Source organism: Budorcas taxicolor, chromosome 12 (genome assembly GCF_023091745.1).
Source record: "Budorcas taxicolor isolate Tak-1 chromosome 12, Takin1.1, whole genome shotgun sequence".
Taxonomy (NCBI): domain Eukaryota; kingdom Metazoa; phylum Chordata; class Mammalia; order Artiodactyla; family Bovidae; genus Budorcas; species Budorcas taxicolor.
Window position 1 is genome coordinate 77,221,293 of NC_068921.1, and position 25,321 is coordinate 77,246,613.

Below are 25,321 nucleotides of genomic sequence, written 5' to 3' on the forward strand. Positions count from 1 at the left end.
ATTAGAAAACATGGCCCAGTCACTGTCCTTGACTGACAACACACCTTTTCCTCACTTTATCTTCTCTCTCCTTAGAAGTAAAATTGGGGTAGGGATTGATAAACGGAAGCACCTGTGAGGAGCCCTCAGGTTTTCCTAGAGATCTGTGTCAATAGTTTCTTTTTTTTTGATAATTGTTTTGTTCTGTGTATCTGTTTAACATCTTCTTTCCCAAATTAGACTACAAGCTTGCGGTGAGCAGGGGTTTTTGTTGTATTTAAATAATCTTGCTCCCTCCTTTCCCCTGGCACAGCCCAGTCCCTGGTACAGCACTAGCTCCATAATAGACATTTGGTGAAATGCTTGTTTGAATGACTACCAGTTCTGTAATACAGAAGGAAAGATGTTAACATTATGTACGTGATTGGCTGATTTCCCTCAGGACACCAGTTAACAGAGACTGAGAGAAACCAGTTCCTGGCAATAGCGTCATCCTTGTTTGTGGCATCCCAATTAAGAGCACAGCATTTTCAAGACCATGGAAATTCAAGGTACGTGAAACCATTTAAAACAGAATAAATGAGCAGAAAAACTTGGACAACATTGAGGAAGGTACTCTGAAATCTTATAGGAAATCCGTTCAAATAGTTTTTATTTATTACTTCTGTTTTCTTACTCTGTTGATCTTAAAAAATGTATTGAGAAGGGGGATAGTACTAAAACATAGGAAATAATCTGAACAGTTAAAAATATGTTTATAAGAAACAAGAAAGAATTAACAGCAGATTGAGTTAGTTATTTGTGAACCCTAAGTGTACCTTTTTGCTTCCTAATAACCTAATAAGCAAAAGGGAAAACCTGCTTTATACCGGGGCAAATAAAACAAAATCATTGCGCCATTCATGCTTCTGAGTGACAGGATTATTTATTATGAATATCTGTGTACCTACTAGAGTAATCCTGCATTAGCAAGTACTATCCATTACTTGTTGGAGTGAGACAGGTAATAAAATTGTGTTATATCAACTCCTTTTCTTTTTGCTTTTCCTCAAGAGGAAGGGGCTTCCCTGGTTGTTCAGTTGGTAAAGAAGCTGCCTGCAATGCAGGAGACCCTGATTCGATTCTTGGGTCGGGAAGATCTGCTGGAGAAGGGATAGGATACCCACTCCAGTATTCTTGGGCTTCTCTTGTGGCTCAGCTGGTAAAGAATCCACCTGTAATGCAGGAGACCTGGGTTTGATCCCTAGGTTGGGAAGGTCCCCTGGAGAAGGGAAAGGCTACCCACTCCAGTATACTAGCCTGGAGAATTCCATGAAATGTATATAGTCCATGGGATCGCAAAGAGTCCGACACGACTGAGCAGCTTCACTTTCACTTTCAAGAGGAAGATTAATGATTAAAATAAAAGAAAAAAGATGACAGGTGACCGAGCAGGTCTGAAGGGCACAGAACAGAAATTCAGATTACCCCTGAAGAATTAGGTAGAAGGAAAACAAAATTTGGCTTAGGGTGTATATTTATGGCTAATGTTGTTTTACTGAGAAAATCTCTTTTCTTTTGTTACTTTTTCATTGAAGTTTAGTTGATTTACAATGTTGTGATAATTTCTGTGGTATACAGTGATTTAGTTATATATATTATACACATATATATCATTCTTTTTAACTATTCTTTTCCATTATAGAATATTGAATATATTTCCATGTGCTATACAGTAGGACTTTATTGTTTATCCATCCTATGTATAAAAGCTGACACCTGCTAACCTAACCCCAGCCTCCCACTCCTTCCCTCCCCAATCCCTTCCCCCTTGGCAGCCACAAGTCTGTACTCTGTGTTTGAATCTGTTTCTGTTTCATTAGATAGGTTCATAAATAAGTGATATTATACGGTATTTGTGTTTCTCATTCTGATTTACTTAGTATAATAATCTCTAGTTTCATTTATGTTGCTGCAGATGGCATTATTTCATTCTTTTTTATGGCTGAGTAATAGTCCAGTGTGTGTGTCTGTGTGTGTGCGCCCCTGTGTGTGCACGTACGCTTGCGTGCGTGTGTGTGTGTGTGTGTGTGTATGTGTGTGTATACCACATCTTGATCGATTCATCTGGACAGATGAATGCTTCCACATGCTGTTGATTGTGAACAGTGCTACTGTGAACTCAGGGGCGCATGCATCTTTTTGAATTATAGTTTTGTCTGGATATATGCCAGGAGTGGGATTGCTGGATCACATGGTAGTTCTGTTTTTAGTTTTTTCTGGGACTTCCACACTGTGTTCCATGTAGCTGTACCAACTTGCACATTCCCAACAAGAATGTGAAAGGGTTACGTTTTCATCACTTCCTTTTCAGTATTTGTTATTTATAGATTTTTTTTTTAATGATGGTCATTCTGACTGGAGTGAGGTGTGGTACCTGATTGTAGTTGGACTACTTAGCAATAAAAAGAAATGCAGTATTGATACATGTATCTACATGCATAAACCTAAAAAGAAAATCATACTAAGAGAAAGAAATCAGTTAAAGTAGACAATACAGTGTATAATTTCCTTTATTGGAAATTTATAGAAAGAACAGAAGTATAAAAGACAGAATAAAGGTCAGGTGATTGCCTGGGCACAGGTGTTAACGTCAAAGAATTACACCCTTATACAGTCTAGGTCTGAAACTATAAACCAATAATTATTTTAAATGCATTAGCCTCTTAAATTATATAGAACACAAAGCATGGAGTTGCAAAACAAAGATAAAATGATACTAGCTTTCACTTCAGTGATTTTTTTTTTCCACTCTAGTGATTTTTGAAAGATGTTGTTTAGTTGCTCATTTGTGTCCGACTCTTTGTGACCCATTGGACTGCAGCATGCCAGGCTTCCCTGTCTTTCACCATCTCACAGAGCTTGCTCAAACTCAAGTCTGTTGAGTCAGTGATGCCTTCCAATCATCTTGTCCTCTGTCATCCCCTTCTTCTGCCTTCTTTCCCAGCATCAGGGTCTTTTCTAATGAGTCGGCTCATGGGAAAAGCTAAAATGATATTATCTTTCACTTTAGTAATTTTTAAATGTATTAGGTCCTTAAATCATGTAGAGAACAAAAAAGTGAAGTTACAAGCATTGTTGCACTAATACTAGCTTTTATGATTGTCCATGTATTTCCCTTTACTGAGATATTTATTTCTTCAGGTGGCTTTTTGGTACTGTCTAGTGTCTTCATTCCACTCTGTGGGACTTCTTTTAGCATTTTTTTTTTGCAGGGCAGGTCTAGTTGTCATAGACTCCCTCAGCTTTTGTTTTTTTTTTTTTCCTTTTCTTTTTTTTTCTCTTATTTATTTATTTATTTTTTATTTTTAGCTTTTGTTTTATCTGGGAAGATATTAACTGCTCCCTCACCTTTGAAGGATATTTTCCTGGATTTAGAATTCCTGGTTGACAATTTTCTTTTTCTTTTAGCAGTTTGAATATATCAGCCTACTCTCTTTGGCCTCCAGAGTTTCTGATGAGAAATCTGCTGATAATCTTTTTTTTTTTTTTTTTATATCTTATGCTGTTTTATTTTCTTAAGTTGAACACTTAGCTTGCTACTTCAACTTTTCATTGTTTCTGTTAATTATATTTAAAGCTATGTGTGTGCATGGATTCTTTTTTTTTTTTTTAATTTTAAAATCTTTAATTCTTACATGTGTTCCCAAACATGAACCCCCCTCCCACCTCCCTCCCCATAACATCTCTGTGGGTCATCCCCATGCACCAGCCCCAAGCAGGCTGTATCCTGTGTCAGACATAGACTGGCGATTCAATTCTTACGTGATAGTATACATGATAGAATGCCATTCTCCCAAATCATCCCACCCTCTCCCTCTCCCTCTGAGTCCAAAAGTCCGTTATACACAGCTGTGTCTTTTTTCCTGTCTTGCATACAGGGTCATCACTGCCATCTTTCTAAATTCCATATATATGTGTTAGTATACTGTATTGGTGTTTTTCTTTCTGGCTTACTTCACTCTGTATAATCGGCTCCAGTTTCATCCATCTCATCAGAACTGATTCAAATGAATTCTTTTTAACGGCTGAGTAATACTCCATTGTGTATATGTACCACAGCTTTCTTATCCATTCATCTGCTGATGGACATCTAGGTTGTTTCCATGTCCTGGCTATTCTAAACAGTGCTGCGATGAACATTGGGGTACATGTGTCTCTTTCAATTCTGGTTTCCTCAGTGTGTATGCCCAGCAGTGGGATTGCTGGGTCGTAAGGTAGTTCTGTTTGCAATTTTTTAAGGAATCTCCACACTCCATAGTGGCTGTACTAGTTTGCATTCCCACCAACAGTGTAGGAAGGTTCCCTTTTCTCCACACCCTCTCCAGCATTTATTGCTTGCAGATTTTTGGATCGCAGCCATTCTGACTGGTATGAAGTGGTACCTCATTGTGGTTTTGATTTGCATTTCTCTGATAATGAGTGATGTTGAGCATCTTTTCATGTGTTTGTTAGCCATCCGTATGTCTTCTTTGGAGAAATGTCTATTTAGTTCTTTGGCCCATTTTTTGATTGGGTCGTTTATTTTTCTGGAATTGAGCTGCATAAGTTGCTTGTATATTTTTGAGATTAGTTGTTTGTCAGTTGCTTCATTTGTTATTATTTTCTCCATGATAATCTTATTTTCACTTGAAGATTCGTCCCTCTCTTTCACAATTTTGTTGTCAGCGTTTGAAAGTTTGACTGTGGGTCTTTGAGTTCATCTTTGGAGTTTGTTGAGCTTTTTGAATGTGTACGTTCATGTCTGTCATCAAGGCTAGGGCGTTCTTGGTCACTGTTTCTTCAGATATTCTCTTTGTGTCTTTCTCTCCTGCTGGGACTCTCACGGTGTGTATCTTGGTCTACTTGGTGGTGTCTCCATGGGACCCTTAGGTTCTGTTCACTTTTCTTAAACCATCTTTTTTCTTTCTGTTCTTCAGACTTGATATTTCTGTTGTCCTATCTTCATACTGACTGATTTTTTTTTCCCTTCTGACTGCTCAGATCCACCTTTGAATTACTCAAGTGAGTTTTTCGTTTCAATTATTGTACTTTTCAGCTCCAGAATTTCTTTTTCATTTCTTTTTAGGTTTTCTGTCTCTTTATTGATACTTTTATTTTGCTTACACATTGTTTTCTTGACTTTTTCCCCCTTTAGTTCGTTTAGCATCTTTAAGACAGTTGTTTTAAAGTCTTTTTCTATTATATCTGCCATTAGGTCTTTATCAGGGATAAATCTGTTGATTTTTTTTTTCCTCTTTGAGTTGGCCATACTTGCCTGTTCATTTGTATGACTTCTGATTTTTTGGTTGAGAATTGAACATTTTAATCTAATAATGTGATGACTTTGAAAATTAGATTCTCCTTCTTCCCCAAGGTTTAGTGGTTTTCATTATTGTCTTTTTCATTTTGTTGTTTTGATTGTTGCAGACTGTCTCTGTGCCAAGGATCAGGCCAAGATGTAAACTTAAATTCTTCTCAGGTCTTTTCTTAGACTTTCCCTGGGCGTGTGCAGTCACTTGCCAGTTTTCTTTGTATGTACAGTTGTTTTAGAATATCTTAGCCTTTAAGGCCTAGCTCTTGAAAAAGGGAAAAAAGAAAAAAATGAAGGGGGCTGGCGGTTAGGGATATGCTATACCTTTAAATCTCCTGGAAGTCATTCCAGCCAGAGGGGGAGGGGCTTGCAGCAATGCTGGAGGTGCAGTAACAATGGCTACCCGCTTCTCTGTCTGCTCCTCCGTGGTCAGAAGCAGCAGTTATGAGTTCAGAGCTCAGATCCTCAGTATTTCAAGGACAGGGTCCATTTGTGCCCACCCCGGCTTCCACAAGCTGTGTGCAAGCTACTTCAGTGAACACACCCACAGTTGCCTGCTGGGCAGCTTGAGGGTAGGGGGATGGGGAGCTGCTACTGTAAAGCTGAAGTTGACCAGAAGTTATCACGATTTACTACCTGAACCGCCTTCTGAAAGTTACAAAGTTGGGAACTCTCAGTTCTGTTAGACAGATTCTACCAGTGTGATTGTTGTCTAGGTGGGGAGACAGACTCTTGGTGCTTTCTACCTGTTCTGTCATCTTCCTAGACTCCTCCTCCTGTTATATTGCTATTGAGTTCACTACCCTTTGAACTTCCCTGGTGGCTCAGATGGTAAAGAATCTGCCTGTAATGCAGGAGATCCAGGTTCGATCCCTGGGTCAGGAAGATCCCATGGAGGAGGGCATGGCAATCCACTCCAGGATTCCTGCCTGGAGAATCCCATGGACAGAGGAGCCTGGTGCACTACAGTCCATAGGGTCTCAAAGAGTTAGACATGACTGAGTGAGTAACTCTCTCACTACCCTTTAGAAGTTGGAAAAAAAATTATGTTTATGAAATATTTAAGCCAAAATTTCGGTTATGTAGATAATTGTGGACATACTACCAAAATAACATTATTTTTGCTGAGTTTCTATTGAGCTTGCCATTTATTAAATAGACCCGTTTATTGTAAAGTTGCTTCCACCCTAGCAGCAAAGACCTATAACGTTTGTACCAGTCTTTTAGACAAAGCATAATCTTGGTTAGGCAAAGTGAATTGAAATTGTGTTGGCTTATTTGCTGAAGAGGTCCCCGACACGAGAGTTGATGTAAGCTGGTTGGCTGTTCCCATTTAGGCTTCACAGTCTTGTTTTCACTGTGGCCTGGGTAATGGAGACCGGAGTTGGCCTCCAGGTGTGGCTGCGTGTGGCTCCGTCATGGAGCTGTTTTGCCTCCAAACCCAGTAGCCTGCAGCACTTCCTTTGTGTTGCTTGTTTTGGCTGCTGTTCTTATTTTCCCAGTTTCTCCATGGATGGTATTCTTTCATCATTATGACCTGGAAAAAAATTTAATAATATTTGCCCCTACTATTTGGATAGTAAAAAGATAGTGCATTTTAGCAAGAGAGTAAAGTTAATGTCAGAGACACATAACAGTTTTGCTTTGCGTAATAAAGCAAATTAAGTTTTTGCATAAATACTGTCTTAATATGGAATTATTTTGCTTTGTAATCCTTCTTTTCCTAAACATTTGTCTTGACAGAAGTGAAGCATTAAAAGTTGGATTGAATAATCGCTTCATGTTATTCGAAGATGAAATGATCTTGTTGGCATTGTGGTTTAGTATCGTAATTGGTTTCACTATCTGCTAATGATTGGAGGAGAAACTAGTAAAGAAAATAGTTTCTTTCAGAAGTCTTTCATTTAGTTTTGATCAGAATGCCTGTTTTCCTTGTTGTTCAGTTGCTCAGTTGTGTCCAACTCTTTGTGACCCCAGTGCATGGCAGCACACCAGGCTTTCTTGTCCTTCACTGTCTCCCAGAGTTTGCTCAAACTCATGTCCATTGAGTCAGTGAGATTCAGATGTTGTTCACAGGGCAGAGTTCCCCTTTCTGCACTTTGACGCTCCTCTCACTTTACACTGGTTCAGGTCCAGCTCCACCATTGCAGTCACTTTTTACGTGATTTCAAAAGGAGCAGTCATAGAACCTCCTGAATCACTGGGATGCTTTTGGATTTAAGTAATAAAGCCTGATTCAAACGGACACATCTCACATTGAGCAGGAGGCTCCGAGAATGGAAGGACGAGGCTCAGTACACACATCTACTGGCGCTGCTTGTTGGTAGTTCCTTAGCCCTGCTTTCCTGTGTGCCTGGGCTTGGTCAGGCGGCTGTGATGGCACGGCAGTTGTAGAAGTTCCAGGAGTCAAATCAAGATAATGTCTGTCTCTAGGATGTGAGGAAACCTCTCCTGGATGTTACCCAAGCAGCTGCGTCTCGATTCTCATTGACCAGGGAGAACTCATCCTGTTCCTAAACCTATCACTGCAACGGGAAATGGATTATCATGATTGCCTGGGGCTTGACGTGAAATAGATGTTGGGTAATCAACCGAAATCAGATTGATTATATTCTATGCAGCCAAAGATGGAGAAGCTCTATACAGTCAACAAAAACAAGACCAGGAGCTGACTGTGGCTCAGATCATGAACTGCTTATTACCAAATTCAGACTTAATTTGAAGAAAGTAGGGAAAACCACTAGACCATTCAGGTATGACCTAAATCAAATCCCTTATGATTATACAGTGGAAGTGAGAAATAGATTTAAGGGACTAGATCTGATAGATAGAGTGCCTGATGAACTATGGACTGAGGTTCGTGATATTGTACAGGAGACAGGGATCAAGACCATCCCCATGGAAAAGAAATGCAAAAAAGCAAAATGGCTGTCTGGGGAGGCCTTACACATAGCTGTGAAAAGAAGAGAGGCGAAAGGCAAAGGAGAAAAAGGAAAGATATAAGCATCTGAATACAGAGTTCCAAAGAATAGCAAGAAGAGATAAGAAAGCCTTCTTCAGTGATCAATGCAAAGAAATAGAGGAAAACAACAGAATGGGAAAGACTAGAAATCTCTTCAAGAAAATTAGAAATACCAAGGGAACATTTCATGCAAAGAGGGGCTCAATAAAGGACAGAAATGGTATGGACCTAACAGAAGCAGGAGATATTAAGAAGAGGTGGTAAGAATACACAGAAGAACTGTGCAAAAAAGATGTTCAAGACCAAGATAATCATGATGGTGTGATCACTCATCTAGAATCAGACATCCTGGAATGTGAAGTCAAGTGGGCCTTAGGAAGCATCACTACAAACAAAGCTAGTGGAGGTGATGGAATTCCAGTAGAGCTATTTCAAATCCTGAAAGATGATGCTGTGAAAGTACTGCACTCAATATGCCAGCAAATTTGGAAAACTCAGCAGTGGCCACAGGACTGGAAAAGGTCAGTTTTCATTCCAATCCCAAAGAAAGGCAATGCCAAAGAATGCTCAAACTACTGCACAATCGCACTCATCTCACATGCTAGTAAAGTAATGCTCAAAATTCTCCAAGCCAGGCTTCAGCAATATGTGAACCGTGAACTTCTAGATGTTCAAGCTGGATGTAGAAAAGGCAGAGGAACTAGAGATCAAATTGCCAGCATCCACTGGATCATGGAAAAAGCAAGAGAGTTCCAGAAAAACATCTATTTCTGCTTTCTTGACTATGCCAAAGCCTTTGACTATGTGGATCACAATAACCTGTGGAAAATTCTGAAAGAGGAATACCAGACCACCTGACCTGCCTCTTGAGAAACCTATATGCAGGTCAGGAAGCAACCGTTAGAACTGGACGTGGAACTACAGACTGGTTCCAAAGAGGAAAAGGAGTACGTCAAGGCTGTATATTGTCACCCTGCTTATTTAACTTATATGCAGAGTACATCATGAGAAATGCTGGACTGGAAGAAACACAAGCTGGAATCAGATTGTCAGGAGAAATATCAATAACTCAGATATGCAGATGACACCATGCTTATGGCAGAAAGTGAAGAGGAACTAAAAAGCCTCTTGATGAAAGTGAAAGAGGAGAGCGAAAAAGTTGGCTTAAAGCTCAACATTCAGAAAACGAAGATCATGGCATCTGGTCCCATCACTTCATGGGAAATAGATGGGGAAACAGTGGAAACAGTGTCAGACTTTTATTTTTTTGGGCTCCAAAATCACTGCGGATGGTGACTGCAGCCATGAAATTAAAAGATCCTTACTCCTTGGAAGAAAAGTTATGACCAGCCTAGATAGCATATTAAGAAGCAGAGACATTACTTTGCCAACAAAGGTCCATCTAGTCAAGGCTGTGGTTTTTCCAGTGGTCATGTATGGATGTGAGAGTTGGACTGTGAAGAAGGCTGAGTGCCAAAGAATTGATGCTTTTGAATTATGGTGTTGGAGAAGACTTTTGAGAATCCCTTGGACTCCAAGGAGATCCAACCAGTCCATCCTAAAGGAGATCAGTCCTGGATATTCATTGGAAGGACTGATGCTGAAGCTGAAACTCCAGTACTTTGGCCACCTCACGCAAAGAGTTGCCTCATTGGAAAACACTCTGATGCTGGGAGGGATTGCGGGCAGGAAAAGAAGGGGACGACCGAGGATGAGATGGCTGGATGGCATCACTGACTCGATGGACGTGAGTCTGAGTGAACTTTGGGAGTTGGTGATGGACAGGGAAGCCTGGCATGCTGCAATTCATGGGGTCACAAAGAGTCGGACATGACTGAGCAACTGAACTGAACTGAATTAGCTAAAGTAACCACTTTACATTTTCTAATAATAACTCCCTGCCTGCCTTTGTATAGGTTATACTACTTGTTTTTCTTGTCACGTTCTCCTGGCTAGCACTGCCCGTATAGTTTCAAGTTTAAGAGCACAGGCTTTTGTGCCAGAGAGTTGGATTTCTCCCTGGTTTTGCTATCTCCAGCTGCTATTGTAGGATAAATCATTTTGCCTCTCCTGGACTTTGTTTCCTCACCTATAATGTGAGGATAATAGTGGTGCTTCAAGTGTTTGTCAATGTCAAGTGAGATATAAACTACTTAACATGATGACCATTAACTTTCAGCTATCCCTCCCGATTTTCTTTTCTTTTTATCTGTAATGATACGAATTTTATTTCAAAGGTAGTGGAAATGATATATACTTGTTTGATTCCTGAGTAACTCAAATACCTTTAGTTTTTCAACATCAACAGGTATGTTAGCTATTGATTTGAAATTTTTTTTGTTAAAGATGTACCCTTCCATTCCTTATTGAATAATAAAATCAGATATGGATATTAAATACAACCATATGTCTTTGAAAATTACCTATTGATCATTACGAGAATTGAGTTTGAAAATTTAGAGAATTTAGCAGGGAACAAAATGATAAAAAAAAAAAAATCCTGCCTCCACTGAGCTTACATTTAAGTGGAAGGTAGGCAGACAAAACAGATGTAGGGCATCAAATGATGATAAATATTTTGGTGAAAAGCAAAACAGGGAGGAGGGGTTGTAGAGCATCCTGGGGGTGGATGGTGGGGTAGTTGGCAGTTTTAATTTGGTTGCAGAGAAGTAGATGGCAGGATGGATTAGCAGGATGGGAAGATTAACATTAGAGCAAAGCCCTAAAGGCAGAAAGAAGTGAGTCATGTGATTATCCGGAGGCAAGATCCTCTGATGAGAGGAGACAGCAAATGCAAAGCACCCGAAGTCAAGCCTGTTTGAGAAAGAGCAAGAAGGCAGATACTCTTGCTTGAGAGGAGGAAGCAAGCCATAGAGTAGTAGAGAGGGAGTCTTGTTAGGTAGTCACAGGCCTTAGACGTTTAAACCTTTGAGCAATGGGGAGACCTTGCGGGGTTTTGACAAAGCAGAGCTTGATATGCCACACGATCATTGGGCCCACAGTATCATAAACGCCTCAAGAGGGATAAGAGTGGAAGCTGGGAGACCAGCTGGAAGCAGAGGTCCCAGGCCTACCCTGGGACACTCCATGTTGACGAGTCAGGAAGATCAGATGGATCCAGCGAAGGAGACTGAGAAGGAAGAGCAGAGGACAAGGGTGGGAAAGTAGGCAGGCATGGCGTTCAGAGAGCCAAGGGAAGGTCGGAGTGTTCAACTGAATTACATCACTTACGAGAAAGACTGTCGACTGCTGAGTTTCACAATGTGGAGGTCATAGGAGACCTTGAAAGGTAGTTTTCAGGAATGTTGAGTGGGAAGTAGTAGTTAAGTTAAACTGATGAGGGTTCAAGGAAAGAGAGCCATCACTTTGCCGACCAAGGTCCATATAGTCAAAGCTGTGGTTTTTCCAGTAGTCATGTATGGTTGTGACAGTGGGACCATAAAGAAAGCTGAGCTTCGAAGAATTGATGCTTTTGAACTGTGGTGATGGAGAAGACTCTTGAGAGTCCCTTGGACTGCAAGGAGATCCAACCAGTGCATCCTAAAGGAGATCAGTCCTGGGTGTTCATTGGAAGGACTTACGCAGAAGCTGAATCTCTGATACTTTGGCCAATGATGGGAGGAACTGACTGGAAAAGACCCTGATGCTGGGAAAGTTTGAGGGTAAGAGGAGAAGGGGGCAACAGAGGATGAGATGGTTGGATGGCATCACTGACTGAATCAACATGAGTTTGAGCAAACTGAGGGAGATAGTGAAGGACAGTGAAGCTTGGTGTGCTGCAGTTCAGGGTGTGAAGAACAGGGAAGCTTGGTGGACTGGGGTTGCAAAGAGTTGGACACGACTGAGCGACTTAGCAACTTAGCAAACAATCATGTGCTTGGCAGGAGTATGGATAATCTTGTGACACAAGCTAGTCTGCCAGAAGAGAGGTTTGACCTGAGACACCCTTGTTACAGCCCGGGCAGGGAATTAGCAGCAATTATTGGCACAACAAATGAAAAACCCTTCACCAATATAATTCCTAACCAACCCACTATACCAAATATTTCTAACTTCCCAAAAGAGTTTGCCTTTAGTAAATCTAAAACATCTCGTGCCTCTCATGGTTGGGAGGCTGTAAACAATCACATGTGGCCGGACGAACCTGTACAGGCAGGCTAGTAACCTTCAGAGGAGTTCCTAAGTTGAAACACTCTTGTCACTCCCAGGAATTTTTATTGACTTGGAGCTGTAAGTTAACTCCTTCTCCGAGAGAGGTAATGGGGGGTCAGCCCCCCGTAAAGTCAGAGGTATAGGTGAGAGCATGAAACAGTAAAGTAGGTAGACTCTGGTTTGGGGGGTAGATGCTCGGGAACAGGGGGTTTCCTGAGGCTTGATCATCACGCCTTTGCGTATGCCGAAGCCTCCTTCCTCATGACCTTTGCCATGGGTGGAGTTCCTCACACTGGCTCCCGGCAATAGAAAATCTTGCTCAGATAGGATAGGATTGATAAATCTGGGAATTAAATAGGTTATGTTGTATTGGTGGTCCCTGGCAGTACAGAGTGTGATGGTGCAGCCTACATCTGTTCAACCCTGTAGTCATGTACACAGTTTCATGTAACTTGCTTATTCTATTGAGTCACTCAGGCTAGGAAAATTGTTCCATCTTTGGTTCTTTTGGCTCCTTCATCTGGCAGTGAAATGTCACAGCTCTTGGTATGGTGGGACCAGCACTGGGTCAGGTGTCCGGAGTCAGAAGTGTGATCTCAGCGCCACTATTGAGTATCAAGGTGGTACAACTCTTTGTGTAAAATGTTTCAACTTTTGACTTCAGTTTCCTCCTCTGAGAGATGGTGGTGGTGGATTGGATGAGTCCTCCTCCTGAAATCTTTTGCAGTTCTGATCCTAACTGAATCTGGGGCAGATCCTCTTCTTTATGGTTTCTACTTAAACTCTCTATTTTCTCTCTTGATATCTGAGCAGAAGTTAAAGATGTGGGAGAAGGAACACTTTCACTTTGGCCTGTGAAAATACTGATGAAAAGACTCCAATCAGACAGGTTTTTAAAAATGTAGTGTTCACTTTTTGTAGAGGATTACTTTGGGTGTACGGAGTCAGAGTAGAACCGCCACTTTGCACTCCAGCTTAGCAGAACATGTGTATCAAGTATCTTGGCTGGCTGCACAGCCTGTCGTCAGTTTCACTTTCAGTCTCAGCAGCATAATGGGAAAGGACTTTCACTTGAAGTGCAGTCATTGTGTCTACATTTCTACAGTATTTTCTTTCCTCATCTGGTTTCCTGATAAAATGGAGAATCAATTTTTTAGTGATTTTTTTTTTTTTTACCTGACAGATGCAATTATCTGTTTTTTTCTTGCTATTAAATAAGAATGTGCTTGCCTCATTTTAGTTTTGTAATTCATTCACTCATTAAGTTTTCAATTAGATAATAAAAGTTTAAGGTTTTGAAATACCATAATCAATGAAGTAAAACTAGGAAAGGAAACAGAAAAAAGTTAGCCATTTGTAAACAATTCCCAAGGAAGAGCAATATTGTTGGCCACTGCATATTGACTCTTTCAGTTATTTCTGAATTTAAAAGGATATATCAAATTATTAAAATTTACACCATCTGTGACAACAAATTAAAACTTATATCATACTTCTTTCATTTTTGTTCTCAGATAGGCATTTCATTATGACAAGGGAGTTGATAGTCTGATAACTATATAATTAAAAATAGTACTTTGGGTATACACTCACAAGCATACCCAGCTGTATTGTGCCTTTGGAAATATCTCTTTAATTAAGCAAAAGCACCAAGAGGAAAGAAAATGTTAATTCAGTCTTCATCCTTTAAGCTTGCCTTACTTTTTGATATCTCTCTAATATTTTCAGTTTCTTAATAAGACTGTGTCTTGGATGATTTAGAAACCTATGTGAATTTAGGCACAAAATATTAAGTGGAAAGTATACCATATTTATATGCTTTTTGTTAAATGTTACATTTTAAAATATTTTTCTTTTTTTGTTTTTCATTTTACTACAAGAGCTGAATGGAAGACAGAATAGCCTCATTATTGCAGGAGAATGTCTCTGTTCCCTGCAATGATTCCAAAAGCTCTTGCACACTTCATCAGTATTATTGTGATTCTTTGGCTGCAGGAATATTTGGCAGCTGTTGCACCCCACTGGCAAATCCTATTCATTCTTCTCTCCCATTCACCCATTGCCATTGGAGAATTGATTTCTCTCTCCTCTACTCTAACCTTTCCCAATTCATTTTGGATTGTTCAATGTGAAACATTTTAATTTCATATCATACAGCTATTCAGCTCACAATCCCTTTTTTAACCTGTCACCAGGGTAACAGCGTAGCATGCTTTCTTTTGGCAATCAAGTTTTTATTTCATATGCTTAATGTTGCATTAAATGTTTGCATTTTGTTTAACCCCCCTTAAATACTTTGAACTCAGGATATGTTTTATAGGATAGTAAAATCCTTGATTTTGGAACTGAAAGCAAATCAACACTACCACTACATTCATAACAAAATTTTAAATGATTAATTTTCATAGTTCAAAAATTATTATTAAAAACCCAAGTGAGCCAATCTGTGTAAGGCAGTTTTCTGTAGGTGATGGAAGAATATTTGTATATACTTGTTCAGCCTTGTTTAAAAAAAAAAGATTTAAAGGTGGTTTAGAGAGGTTTATTAGTTAAGTAAAAATTTTAAAGTAATGAAATTGGTGCAAATTGGAAAAATAAGTTTTTTGAAGACGTTTCATGATTTTTCAGTAAAAAAATTCTCTCTGTGTATTATAGTTAGTGGACATTGAAAATGCATTATGTTTATTTAGATCTTGATTCTTTGGTTTGAATAGGTTTGAATTTCTACTTATAGAGCTAGCTTTTTATCTTTATCCCAATAATAATTTCAGTAAAATTTATTCTGTGAATAAGTTTTATGAAATTTGATATATTCTAAGAAATATTAAGAAATGTATAAGAAAAGGAAAGGCAGCAACTAGTAGCCATATTCTTTGAATGCATTTTTTTCCAAAGATATTAATATAGTAGCTGTTTAAAGTATCTTTTTCTTCCATTATTACACTCATTGAGGTTTTCATATTAATCAATAGGATAAACTCTGAATTAAGCTGCCTATTTTTTTTTCTTTTAAACCACCTTAAAAAAAATCTTCTTATGATTTAGTGCTTTTTTTGAATTTCTGGTTTCTCAGTGTGTCAGACTGATTTCATACTCCGAATGTTCATTTGTAACTAACAACCCTGAATCTATATAACACTGGTTTAGATGACCAGTATCCTGACCATCTGCTTTACAAAGGTCACTTAACTTTCATCAGAGTAAATTCTTGAGTATATATTTTAATGATGATATTTTTTTACCTTCAGAATTAGAGTTATTAGATTGTTCCAAAAATAACAAATGGTACTCATTGTGATAAGATGCTTAGGCTTAGAGTAATAACAAAATAGTTCCTGCACTTTAGGGAACTTATTGGCCTGGTGAGGAGAGAGAATCTCATTTGCAGGTGTGCCAATTTTCAATAAAAGGTTATAAGACATTCAAATAAACTTGTAAGTGTGGCCCATTCACAGGATGAAAACTCAGTAGAAACTGCCCAAGAGGGGCCCAGACCCTGTACTTACTATGCAATGACCTTAAATAACCTATTAAAAATATGTTTGAAGGACTGAAGGAAGTCCAGTATGAGCAATTAAAGGAAATCATGGCAACCATATCTCACATAATAGAAAATATTAATAAAAAGATAGAAATTGGTACTTCCCTAGTGGCTAAGACGCCATCCTTCCAATCCAGCGGGCCTGGGTTTGACCTCTGGTCAGGAAACTGAGTCCTGCATGCCACAACAAAAAGTTTGCATGCCACAGCTGAGGCCTGGCACAGCCAAATAAATAAATAAATATATATTTTAAAATATAGAAATGGGTTTTTTTAAGCAAATAAAAATTCTAGAGATGAAAGTACAGTGCCTACAGTGGAAAAATGAACTGGGGAATTCAATAATTGTTTCTTCTTGAGTGGCAGAAGAAACAATCAGCAAATTTGAAGATCTATCAATTGAGATTATCCAAAGTGAAGAACAGAAAGAAAACTGAAGAAGAATGACCAGAGCCTTGGAGATCTTTGGGACACTGAGATGTACTGGCATACATCTCAGCATACATGCTGAGAGTCCCAGAAGCAGAAAAGAAGAAAGATAAAGGAGCAGAAAGACTGTTTAAAGAAATCATAGCTGAAAACATCCTAGATTTGATGAAAAACATTAATCTACACATTCAGTAAGCTTAACAAAGTCCAAGGTAGAATAACCTCAAAAAGCTCAACAGCTGCACACATCACAGTCAAACTGTCAAAAACCAAAAAGAATCTTAAAAGCAGCATGAGAAAAGGGACTCATCATGTAAAAGAGATCCTCAATAAGATTAAGGGCTCCCACTTCATCAGATATCAAGGTGTCCAAAAGAGAATGGGATGGTATATATAAAGTGCTGAAGAATTAAAAATAAATGTCAACAAAGAATTTTGTATCCAGCAAAACAAACTTTTAAACATGAAGGAGACTTTAAGACTTTAAAAACAAATAAGAGAAACCAAAGCTAGCAGAGCTATGCAAGAAAAAGTATGAAAGGAAGTTTTTCAAGGTGAAATGAAAGTACATTTAACAGAAACTTAAATATGTATGAAGTAAAAAGAGCACTGATTAAAGATTACTACGTCAGTAAATATAAAAGACAGTATAAATGTAGTTTTAGTCATATCTTTTCCCCTTTTTTCTTATTTAAAAGAATTACATAATGCAGTAATTTTAATTCTGAGTTTACAGGTGTATCATATGTACAAATATAATTTGTATGACAACAAGAAGGCAAATGGTAGAGAAAACAAAGCTATCAATTGCAGCAAATTTTCTGTATGCTTTTGCAATTAAGTTAGCATAAATCCGGGCTTCCCTGGTGGCTCAGATGGTAAAGAATCTGCCTGCAATGCAGGAGACACACTTACAATGCAAGAGACACATCCCTGGGTCAGGAAGATCCCCTGGAGAAGGGAATGGCTACCCACTCCAGTATTCTTGCCTGGAGAGTCCCGTGGACAGAGGAGCCTGGCAGGCTGCAGTTTATGGGATCTCAGAGTCAGACATGACTGAATGACTAGCATTAATCCATACTATAGTGTTTAAATATAAGGTGCAAATTGTAATCCCTAAGGTAACCACTAAGAAAATAGCTTTAAAAAATAGTGTATGAACCATCAAGGGATTTAAAATGGTACACTGAAAAATATCTACTTAAAACAATAATGAAAAAAAAACAAACAATAATGGAGGAGTAGAACAAAAAAGATATGAAAAGCGAAAAGTAAGATGGCAGATGTAAATCTTGCTTAATGAAGAAGTATATTTAATGTAAATGGAGTAAGCACACCAATCAAGGGCAGATATTAGTATGGTGGATAAAAAAATAAGATCATATATGATCTTTCTACAACATTCTTTGACGCAAAGACACAATAAGCTGAAGGTAAAAGGATAGAGTTATCAGACATACTATATTTGTAATACTAGTATAATAATTTTAAGACAGAAATTGTTACTGGAGACAGAGGGATATTTTATAATGATAGAATAGTCAATCCATGAGAAAGCTATAACAATTCTGAACATATATGTTACCTGATAATGCAGTCCCCAAATATATGAAGCAAAACCGACAGTTGAAATGAGAAATTAACAATTCACCAGTAATAGTTGGAGATTTGAATACTCCACTTTCAATAATGGATAAAACTAGGCTTGATGAACAAGAAAGTAGAAGACTTGTATAACACTATAAACCAAATTAGAAGAATAGAAGATATCTATATAGAAGAATACATTCAACAGCAGAACATGCAGCTTCTCAAGTGCATGTGTGACACTTTCCACAGTAAAGCATCCCATATGCCAGGCCATAGAACACGCCTTGGTACATGTAAAGGGACTGAAATACACCAAGTATGTTCTCCAAACATAGTTGAATGAAATGAGAAGTCAACAAAAAAGGAAATCTGTGAAAGTCACAAATTTGTGGAAGTTAAATAATTCACTCCTAAATAACAAATGGGATGAAGAAGAAATCACAAAGAAATTAGAAGAATATTTTGAAATTAAAACAAGATCAGAACATTAAAAAACATATTATGAAATGCATCTAGTGGTTAGAGGGACGTTTAGAGCTGTAAACACATATTGAAAAAGAAGATCTCAGAACTTCCCTGGTGGTCCAGTGGCTAAGCCTCAGTGCTCCCAGTACCAGGAGGCCTGGGTTCGAACCCTGGTCAAGGAACTAGATCCGCATGCCACAGCTAAGATCCAGTGCAGCAAAATAAAGAAAGAGAATTAAAAGAAGGTCTCATGTCAGTCACCTTATCTTCCATTTCAGGAAAATTGAAAAAGGAGAACAAACTAAACCCAAAACAAGCAGAGAGAAGAAAATACTAAACATTAGAGAGGAAATAAATCGAAAATAGAAAAACAGTAGAGATCAAGAAAAGCAGGATTTGGTCCTTAGGAAGATCACTGGAAATGACAAGCCTTTAGAGACATTGGCCAAGAGAAAGAGAGGCTCAGATTGTTAAATTAGTGATGAAATAAGTATTGTACATACTGACCTTATGAAAATTAAAAGCATGATGAGGGAATAATGTGGATAATTATATCCCAACTTAGATAAAATGGAGAAATTTGTAGAAAGATGCAAGCTACCAACACTAACTTAAGAGAAAATAGAAAATTTGAATAGACCTGTGAGAGATTGAATTAGTCCTCACAAAATTTCCTAGAAAGAAGAGCACAGGGATAGTGGCTTCACTGGTGAATGCAGTGAAGTATTTAGAAAGAAATCAACTAATACTCATCTTCTATAAACTCTTCCAAAAAATACAAAAGAAGGATAGAATTTGCAACTCATTCTCCAAGGCCAGTATTATTATACCGTAATACCAAAACCAGATAAAGATGTTAGAAGAAAAGAAAACTAAAGACCAGCCTCCCTCATATATTAATGCAAAAATCCTCAACACAATACTAGCAAACCAAATTCATGAATATATAAAATGATTATGTACCATAACCAAGTGAGTTTTACCTTAGGTACACACAGTTGGCTTAACATCCAAAAATCATTCGGTGTGATAAATCATATTAATGATGGGCAGAATCCACAGACTTATTTCAAGAAATGCAGAAAAAACATTTGGAAAAATCAAGCAGCCTTTCATGATAAAACACTCAACCAATTAGGCATAGAAGGGAACTTCCTGAACCCAATGAAGGCCATCTATGAAAAATCCACAGCTAACATCATATCTACTGGCACACAATTGAATGTTTTCCTTTAAGGTCAGGAATAAGACATGGGTGTTTGTTGTTAGTTTTTCAGCATTTTCCTGGAGTTTCTGGCTTGGGCAGTTTGGCATGAAAAATTAAAGGTTATCAAGATGGGGAAGAAATAAACCATCTCTAATTTTGGTGACATGTTCTTGTATATAGAAAATCTTAAGGAATTCACACACACAAAAAAAACCCCTATTAGAATAATAAATAACTTTTGCAAGGTTGTGGAATGTAAGAGTGGCATATAAATATCAATTTTATTTTATACAATAGAAGTGTTATGAACCAAAAATAAAATTAACAATTTTATTTGACAGTAGCAGCAAAAGGAATGCAGTACTTAGGTGCAAATTTTTTTTTAAAGTGTAAGATTGTGTACTGAAAACTGTACAGAACAATTGTTTAAATAAAGACAAATAAATGGATAAACATTCCCCATTCATGGATCAGAAGACAAAATGATGATATACAGATTTGATGCCATCACTATTAAATCCCAGCTGTGTTTTTTGCAGAAATAATCACATTCCAAAATTTATGTGAAAGTGCAAGAGATTCAGCGTAACCGAAACAGTCCTGAAAAAGAACAACAAAATCGGGGCGGGGAGGGGGCTCATATTTCCTGAGTTTAAAACATAGTGCAAGGTTATAGTAATTAAGGCAGTGTGGTACTGGCATAGGAATAAATGCATTGATCAGTGGAATAGAAGTCCAGAAATAAAATTGGATGTACATTCATCATAGAATTTCCACTCTTAAGATTAAGATATATTTACCCATAAGAAACGAAAACATAAGTCCTGAAAAAATATTTGTACAAAGAATATTTTTAGCAGCTTTGTTCCTGAGAGCCCCACAGTGGAAACCACACAAAAGCCTGTCAATAAAGGGTGAACTCATTTAGTGTGCTTGCATGCAACAGAGAACTACTCAGCGGCCAAAAAAGAATGAATGAGTCAATGTGAATGAACTTCAGAAACATTATTTTGGGTAAAAACCACACACAGGAGTACATATTTTTTGAAGTTTATGGGGAGCTTTATAGTTCAACTGTTGTTGGGAAGGGGCAGATTTATTGGAAAGATAAATGATGGAACTTAAGATTTTTAAATTTCACTGTATTTAAATTGTATAGTATTAAATAGCAGGTTGTTGAAACAATAGAGGAGGGTTTCACATGTTACTGCACCAAACAAATCATGATAATGTTGATAGTGTCTCTTAATTAGCCTTTAATGTGACAAACACCTGTCTAATCGTTTTACACCTTTTATCTCATTTAATCAACATGTGAATTAAGTAGTCTTACTATTTTTGTCTTACTGATAAGGAAACTGATGCACAAGAAATATAGTAACTTGTAGAGGTCATGTAACTTAAAAAAATTTTTTTTATTAATTGGGTTCTTTTTTGACTGTGCTGGGTCTTTGTTGCCACGAGGGCTTTTTCTCTAGCTGTGGCGAGTGGGGGCTGCTCTCTAGTTGCAGTGCATAGCCTTCTCATTCCAGTGGGTTCTGTTGCTGCACAGCACAGCTCTAGGACACATGGGCTTCAGCAGCTCGTGGGCTCAGTAGTTGCGGCTCCTGGGCTCTAGAGCCCAGGCTCAGTAGTGGTGGCACACGGGCTTAGCTGCTTCATGGCATGCAGGATCTTCCCAGATGAGAGATCGACCCCATGTCTCCTGCATTGGCAGGTGGATTCTTTTTCACTGAGCCACCAGAGAGGCCCAGGTCATGTAGTGATCAGTCAGACACTGCCGAGGTGATGGCTGTGCACTACCAGCATTGTCTTCGTCACTAGTTGTACCTAGAGATCAGACTGAGAACCATAAAGCCTTATTGGTGGAAGAAAAAAATGTAGTTTGCATAATATTAAAATATACTTAAGATTATAAGTAATGTGGTTCATTTCTAGATTCAGGTGTCATTTGTGTACCTATTTGTATTGCTAATGCAACTAGACTTGGGGATATTCCCTAACTCCTTCTAGGCACGATTTTGTGATACATGTTCTCCTCCACAGTCTCCTATATTCTCACGTACACATTTTAAATTGCATACAGGCAGAGTTCTGTTCCTCTGCTATGACAAGTTCTAGCTTTGAAGAGGTTCTCTGAAAACGCTGCTTTTATCTTTCTTCTGCAGTGATGAACTTTAATGTTGGAGTGTTGTAAGTTCTCACATAATAAGGCTTAGATTTTTGTTTGGTTTGGCAGTAGACTTCTGTTTAAAATTCTTTTAATCTGTTCATTCCATGCTTTTTCATATTCATTCTGATGGCTGATGGCTCTGTGAAGAATTTTATGTGAATTTATTGCACTAATAAAACTTTTATTTTTGACTCTTCCTCCATCCCAACTTGCTAAAACTGGGCTTTTCAGCAAATTGTTGAATTTTTGTCTTCTTCGGTTTGCTTTCTTTCTTTCTTTTTTTTTTAACACCCCCCCCCCCCAGGAGGAAATAAGACACAATTCATATGCTAGATCTAAAGTTTCATTAAAATTGCTTATGCCCTGTCTCAGGCATTTTAAGTGGGCCATCTGTCTAAACATCTCTCTCCTTTTTTTTTCTGATCATTTCCTCGACTTATTCATGAGCCATGGGAGGGCTCCTTTGTAGTCTCCATGTAACTGGTTCTGTCTACCCCCACTGAATACATCTATGTGCTTGCATAACATATCTTTTCACCGTGCTGGAAATTCTCTGAACTTGGTGCAGATGAATGGCCCACTTTTCTGAAGGCCTTTTTCTTCCTGCAAAGACTTGTATGCAGAAGCTGACCTCCGCGGCCGCGGAATGCCGCATATTATTCTTGATCATTTTACAGACCACCCACTGTGAAAGTTATGATGAAGGGTCGCGTAATGATTCTTTGAGCACTAACATTGTTTTAACTCAGTGTTTCAGCCCTAAATAGGTAATGGCACAATGGCAAACCAGCGTTTCTGAGTGTGTGATAGTATGGTTTTGAGATGCTTATGATCCTTGATAACAAAAGATGCTACTCATTATGTTTACAAAAAACTTGCTGTAACAAGTGACATGTGGTACTAACATGCTTGACTTAGTATTACTTGCACCTTTTTGAGTAAAAAATATTCCAGTAAATTTAAATGTTGTACCATTAACATTTGTGACAGTCAGCTGACAGCTTTTACCATGAAATATAGGATAATTTAGTTTTATTGAGCATACACATTCGTACTAGCAGATGAGAATCAAAGTGGACAGGTCTGGGTAAGAGCTGTTATTTGATTTGCTTTGTGAGTAGCTGTTTATATGAATTCCTTTTTACTGTTTTGTGTGTTTGTTTTTGAAGTAGTAGCTTAAATGATATCAGCTTTCCAGTTACCTAATAAGTCGCCCAGATGAAATTTTTGATCAAATGTCAGTCTCTTTCACTAGACACATATATCAGGAAAGGAGACTGTTTTCTGCGTATCATTATTGTGATGACTTGAGTAAAGCTCCAAGACTCTGCCCTGCTCCACCTTTTCAGGGAATTGTTCATAAAGTCCTCTTTCAGACTGTTTTGAATTTCATGAAGAAATATAATTGTTTTTCTAAAATTTAAAATATAACTTTCAGTGATTATTACCATTATGAACATGTTTGTGCTGGTGGAGTTAATATCAGTATTTTGAAGTAATTATTGTTAATGTGGTTTCAATAATTTTGCAGAGATAGAACACATATGCTTTCAGGTTGGTATGTATTACTATCTTTATAGTTTATACTTTATAGTTACAGCTTATTTCTATTGCAGAACTTATTGGTATTTATATTGGGCCTGTATGCCCCTAAACCCATCCATTTTATTTAAAACCAAAACAAAATTACTTTAAAACTTACTCAGAGCCAGAAGGAATCTTAACAAATTTTGTTTGTAGAAGAATGAACTCCTGTAAAGAGATTCCAATGTTTGACCCTGTGTTCTTGGTGTCTCAAGGTCTTGCTTTCACAGAGGAGCCTCTTTGCTACGTTGTTAGAGAACTGCTGCTTCAGGCATCGTATGTGAGCTCAGCAGCAGCAGCAGCCTCCCCTGTCACTTCACTGTCCCTGCTCTGATCCTTGTTTTAAAGCATGGAAGTTTTGGCTCCAAAGGATTGGATGAGTTCCCTGTAACAGTGCTAGTCGGATGAACGTGCTGAGATGAGACCCTCAGCCTTTTAACTCGAAAGAGCCTCTGCGTGCTCTGAGGTCCCTGCCGGGGCAGGTTCCAACATGTATGAAACAGATGTGGATCCAAAGAAAACAACAGAAAAATAAATAGCAGCTAGATTCCAAAGAGCAGCAATGACGTCTCGCCACCATTCGTAAGGTTGCTTTCCGTGGGAAAACGTGTCCTGCTTTTGAACAGGATGCAAGGATGAGCAGCTTCCCAAGATGCCTCTGGAAATAGAGGCCGCCACATTTACTGGAAAGAGTTACTGGGCCTCTGCATTGTGAAAAATTTTAAGCATAAAAAATACTTTGGCACCTGATGCCAAGAGCTGACTCATTGGAAAAGACCCTGATGCTGGGCAAGATTGAAGGCAGGAGGAGAAGGGCATGACAGAGGATGAGATGGTTGGATGGCATTGCCAACACAATGGACATGAGTTTGAGCAAGCTCCAGGAGTTGGTGATGGACAGGGAAGCCTGGCGTGTTGCAGTCCATGGCATCGCAAAGAGTTGGACGTGACTGAGTGTGCATACTCAGTCGTGTCCGACTCTTTGTGACGCCATGGACTGTAGCCCTCCAGGCTTCTCTGACCATGCGGATTCTCCAGGCAAGAAGACTGGAGTGGGTTGCCATTTCCTTCTCCATAGGCCTAGAGGTGGGATAATATGAAATATTTATTATGAAATATTTCTAATAATAAAGAAAATGAACACTTGCCTGCATTATTTAATTTTATCCTCAACACACTGTGACCCAGACACTATTACTGTCTTAATTTTATACATAAGGAAACAGACTTTTCTTGAGGTCACAGCTGCTTAATGATAGAGCTGGGTTTTCTTCTGCCTTCTCGAGTCACCAGATCCAGAGTTTGTAACCACTGCAGTTGGTTCTCCTGCTCCTGTCAGCTCAGCTCAGTTTGTTTTGTGAAGTAATTTAAGGCCCTGCCCCAGTCAGATATACAAGTCAGGGAATAGTCAAAAATAAATACAAAGAGTGGGGCCCTCTTTTATTTTAAGGAACTTGAATGATAGTTGGTTGATGAAGGTTTGAGTGTGTGTGCTAAGTTGTTTCAGTCGTGTCCGACTCTTTGTGACCCCATGGACTGCAGCCCTCCAGACTCCTCTGTCCATGGGATTCTCCAGGCAAGAATACTGAAGTGCGTTGCCATGCCCTCTTCCAGGGGATCTTCCTGACCAAGGGGTTGAACCCGTGTGCCTTGCATGTCCTGCATTGGCAGGTGGGTTCTTTACCACTAGCTCCGTTGAAGTTTATCCTGAGGTAAAGTACAAAACCACACAACAGTCCTGAGCAGGAGAGTGATCCAGTTGTGGCAGATAGCAGATTCCAGAAAGCCAGGTCACATAGTAATCTGTCATTGTGATACTCCTTGGTGGCGGGGGACGGACGGGGGTGTTGACCTCATTTGAAGGTGAGTCAGGTGAGCATCGTGAGGTCACCCCTGTAGTCGCAGGCA

General features: G+C 38.7%; 1 protein-coding gene across 1 annotated transcript in view; it reads left to right on the plus strand.

Moving 5' to 3' along the window:
• PCCA (propionyl-CoA carboxylase subunit alpha) overlaps nucleotides 1–25,321 on the plus strand; it is a 381,652-nt gene that overhangs the window by 226,646 nt on the left and 129,685 nt on the right. The window contains exon 18 of the mRNA XM_052649967.1: nucleotides 422–530. Coding sequence (XP_052505927.1) covers nucleotides 422–530 — 109 coding nt within the window. The remainder of the gene's footprint in view (nucleotides 1–421; nucleotides 531–25,321) is intronic.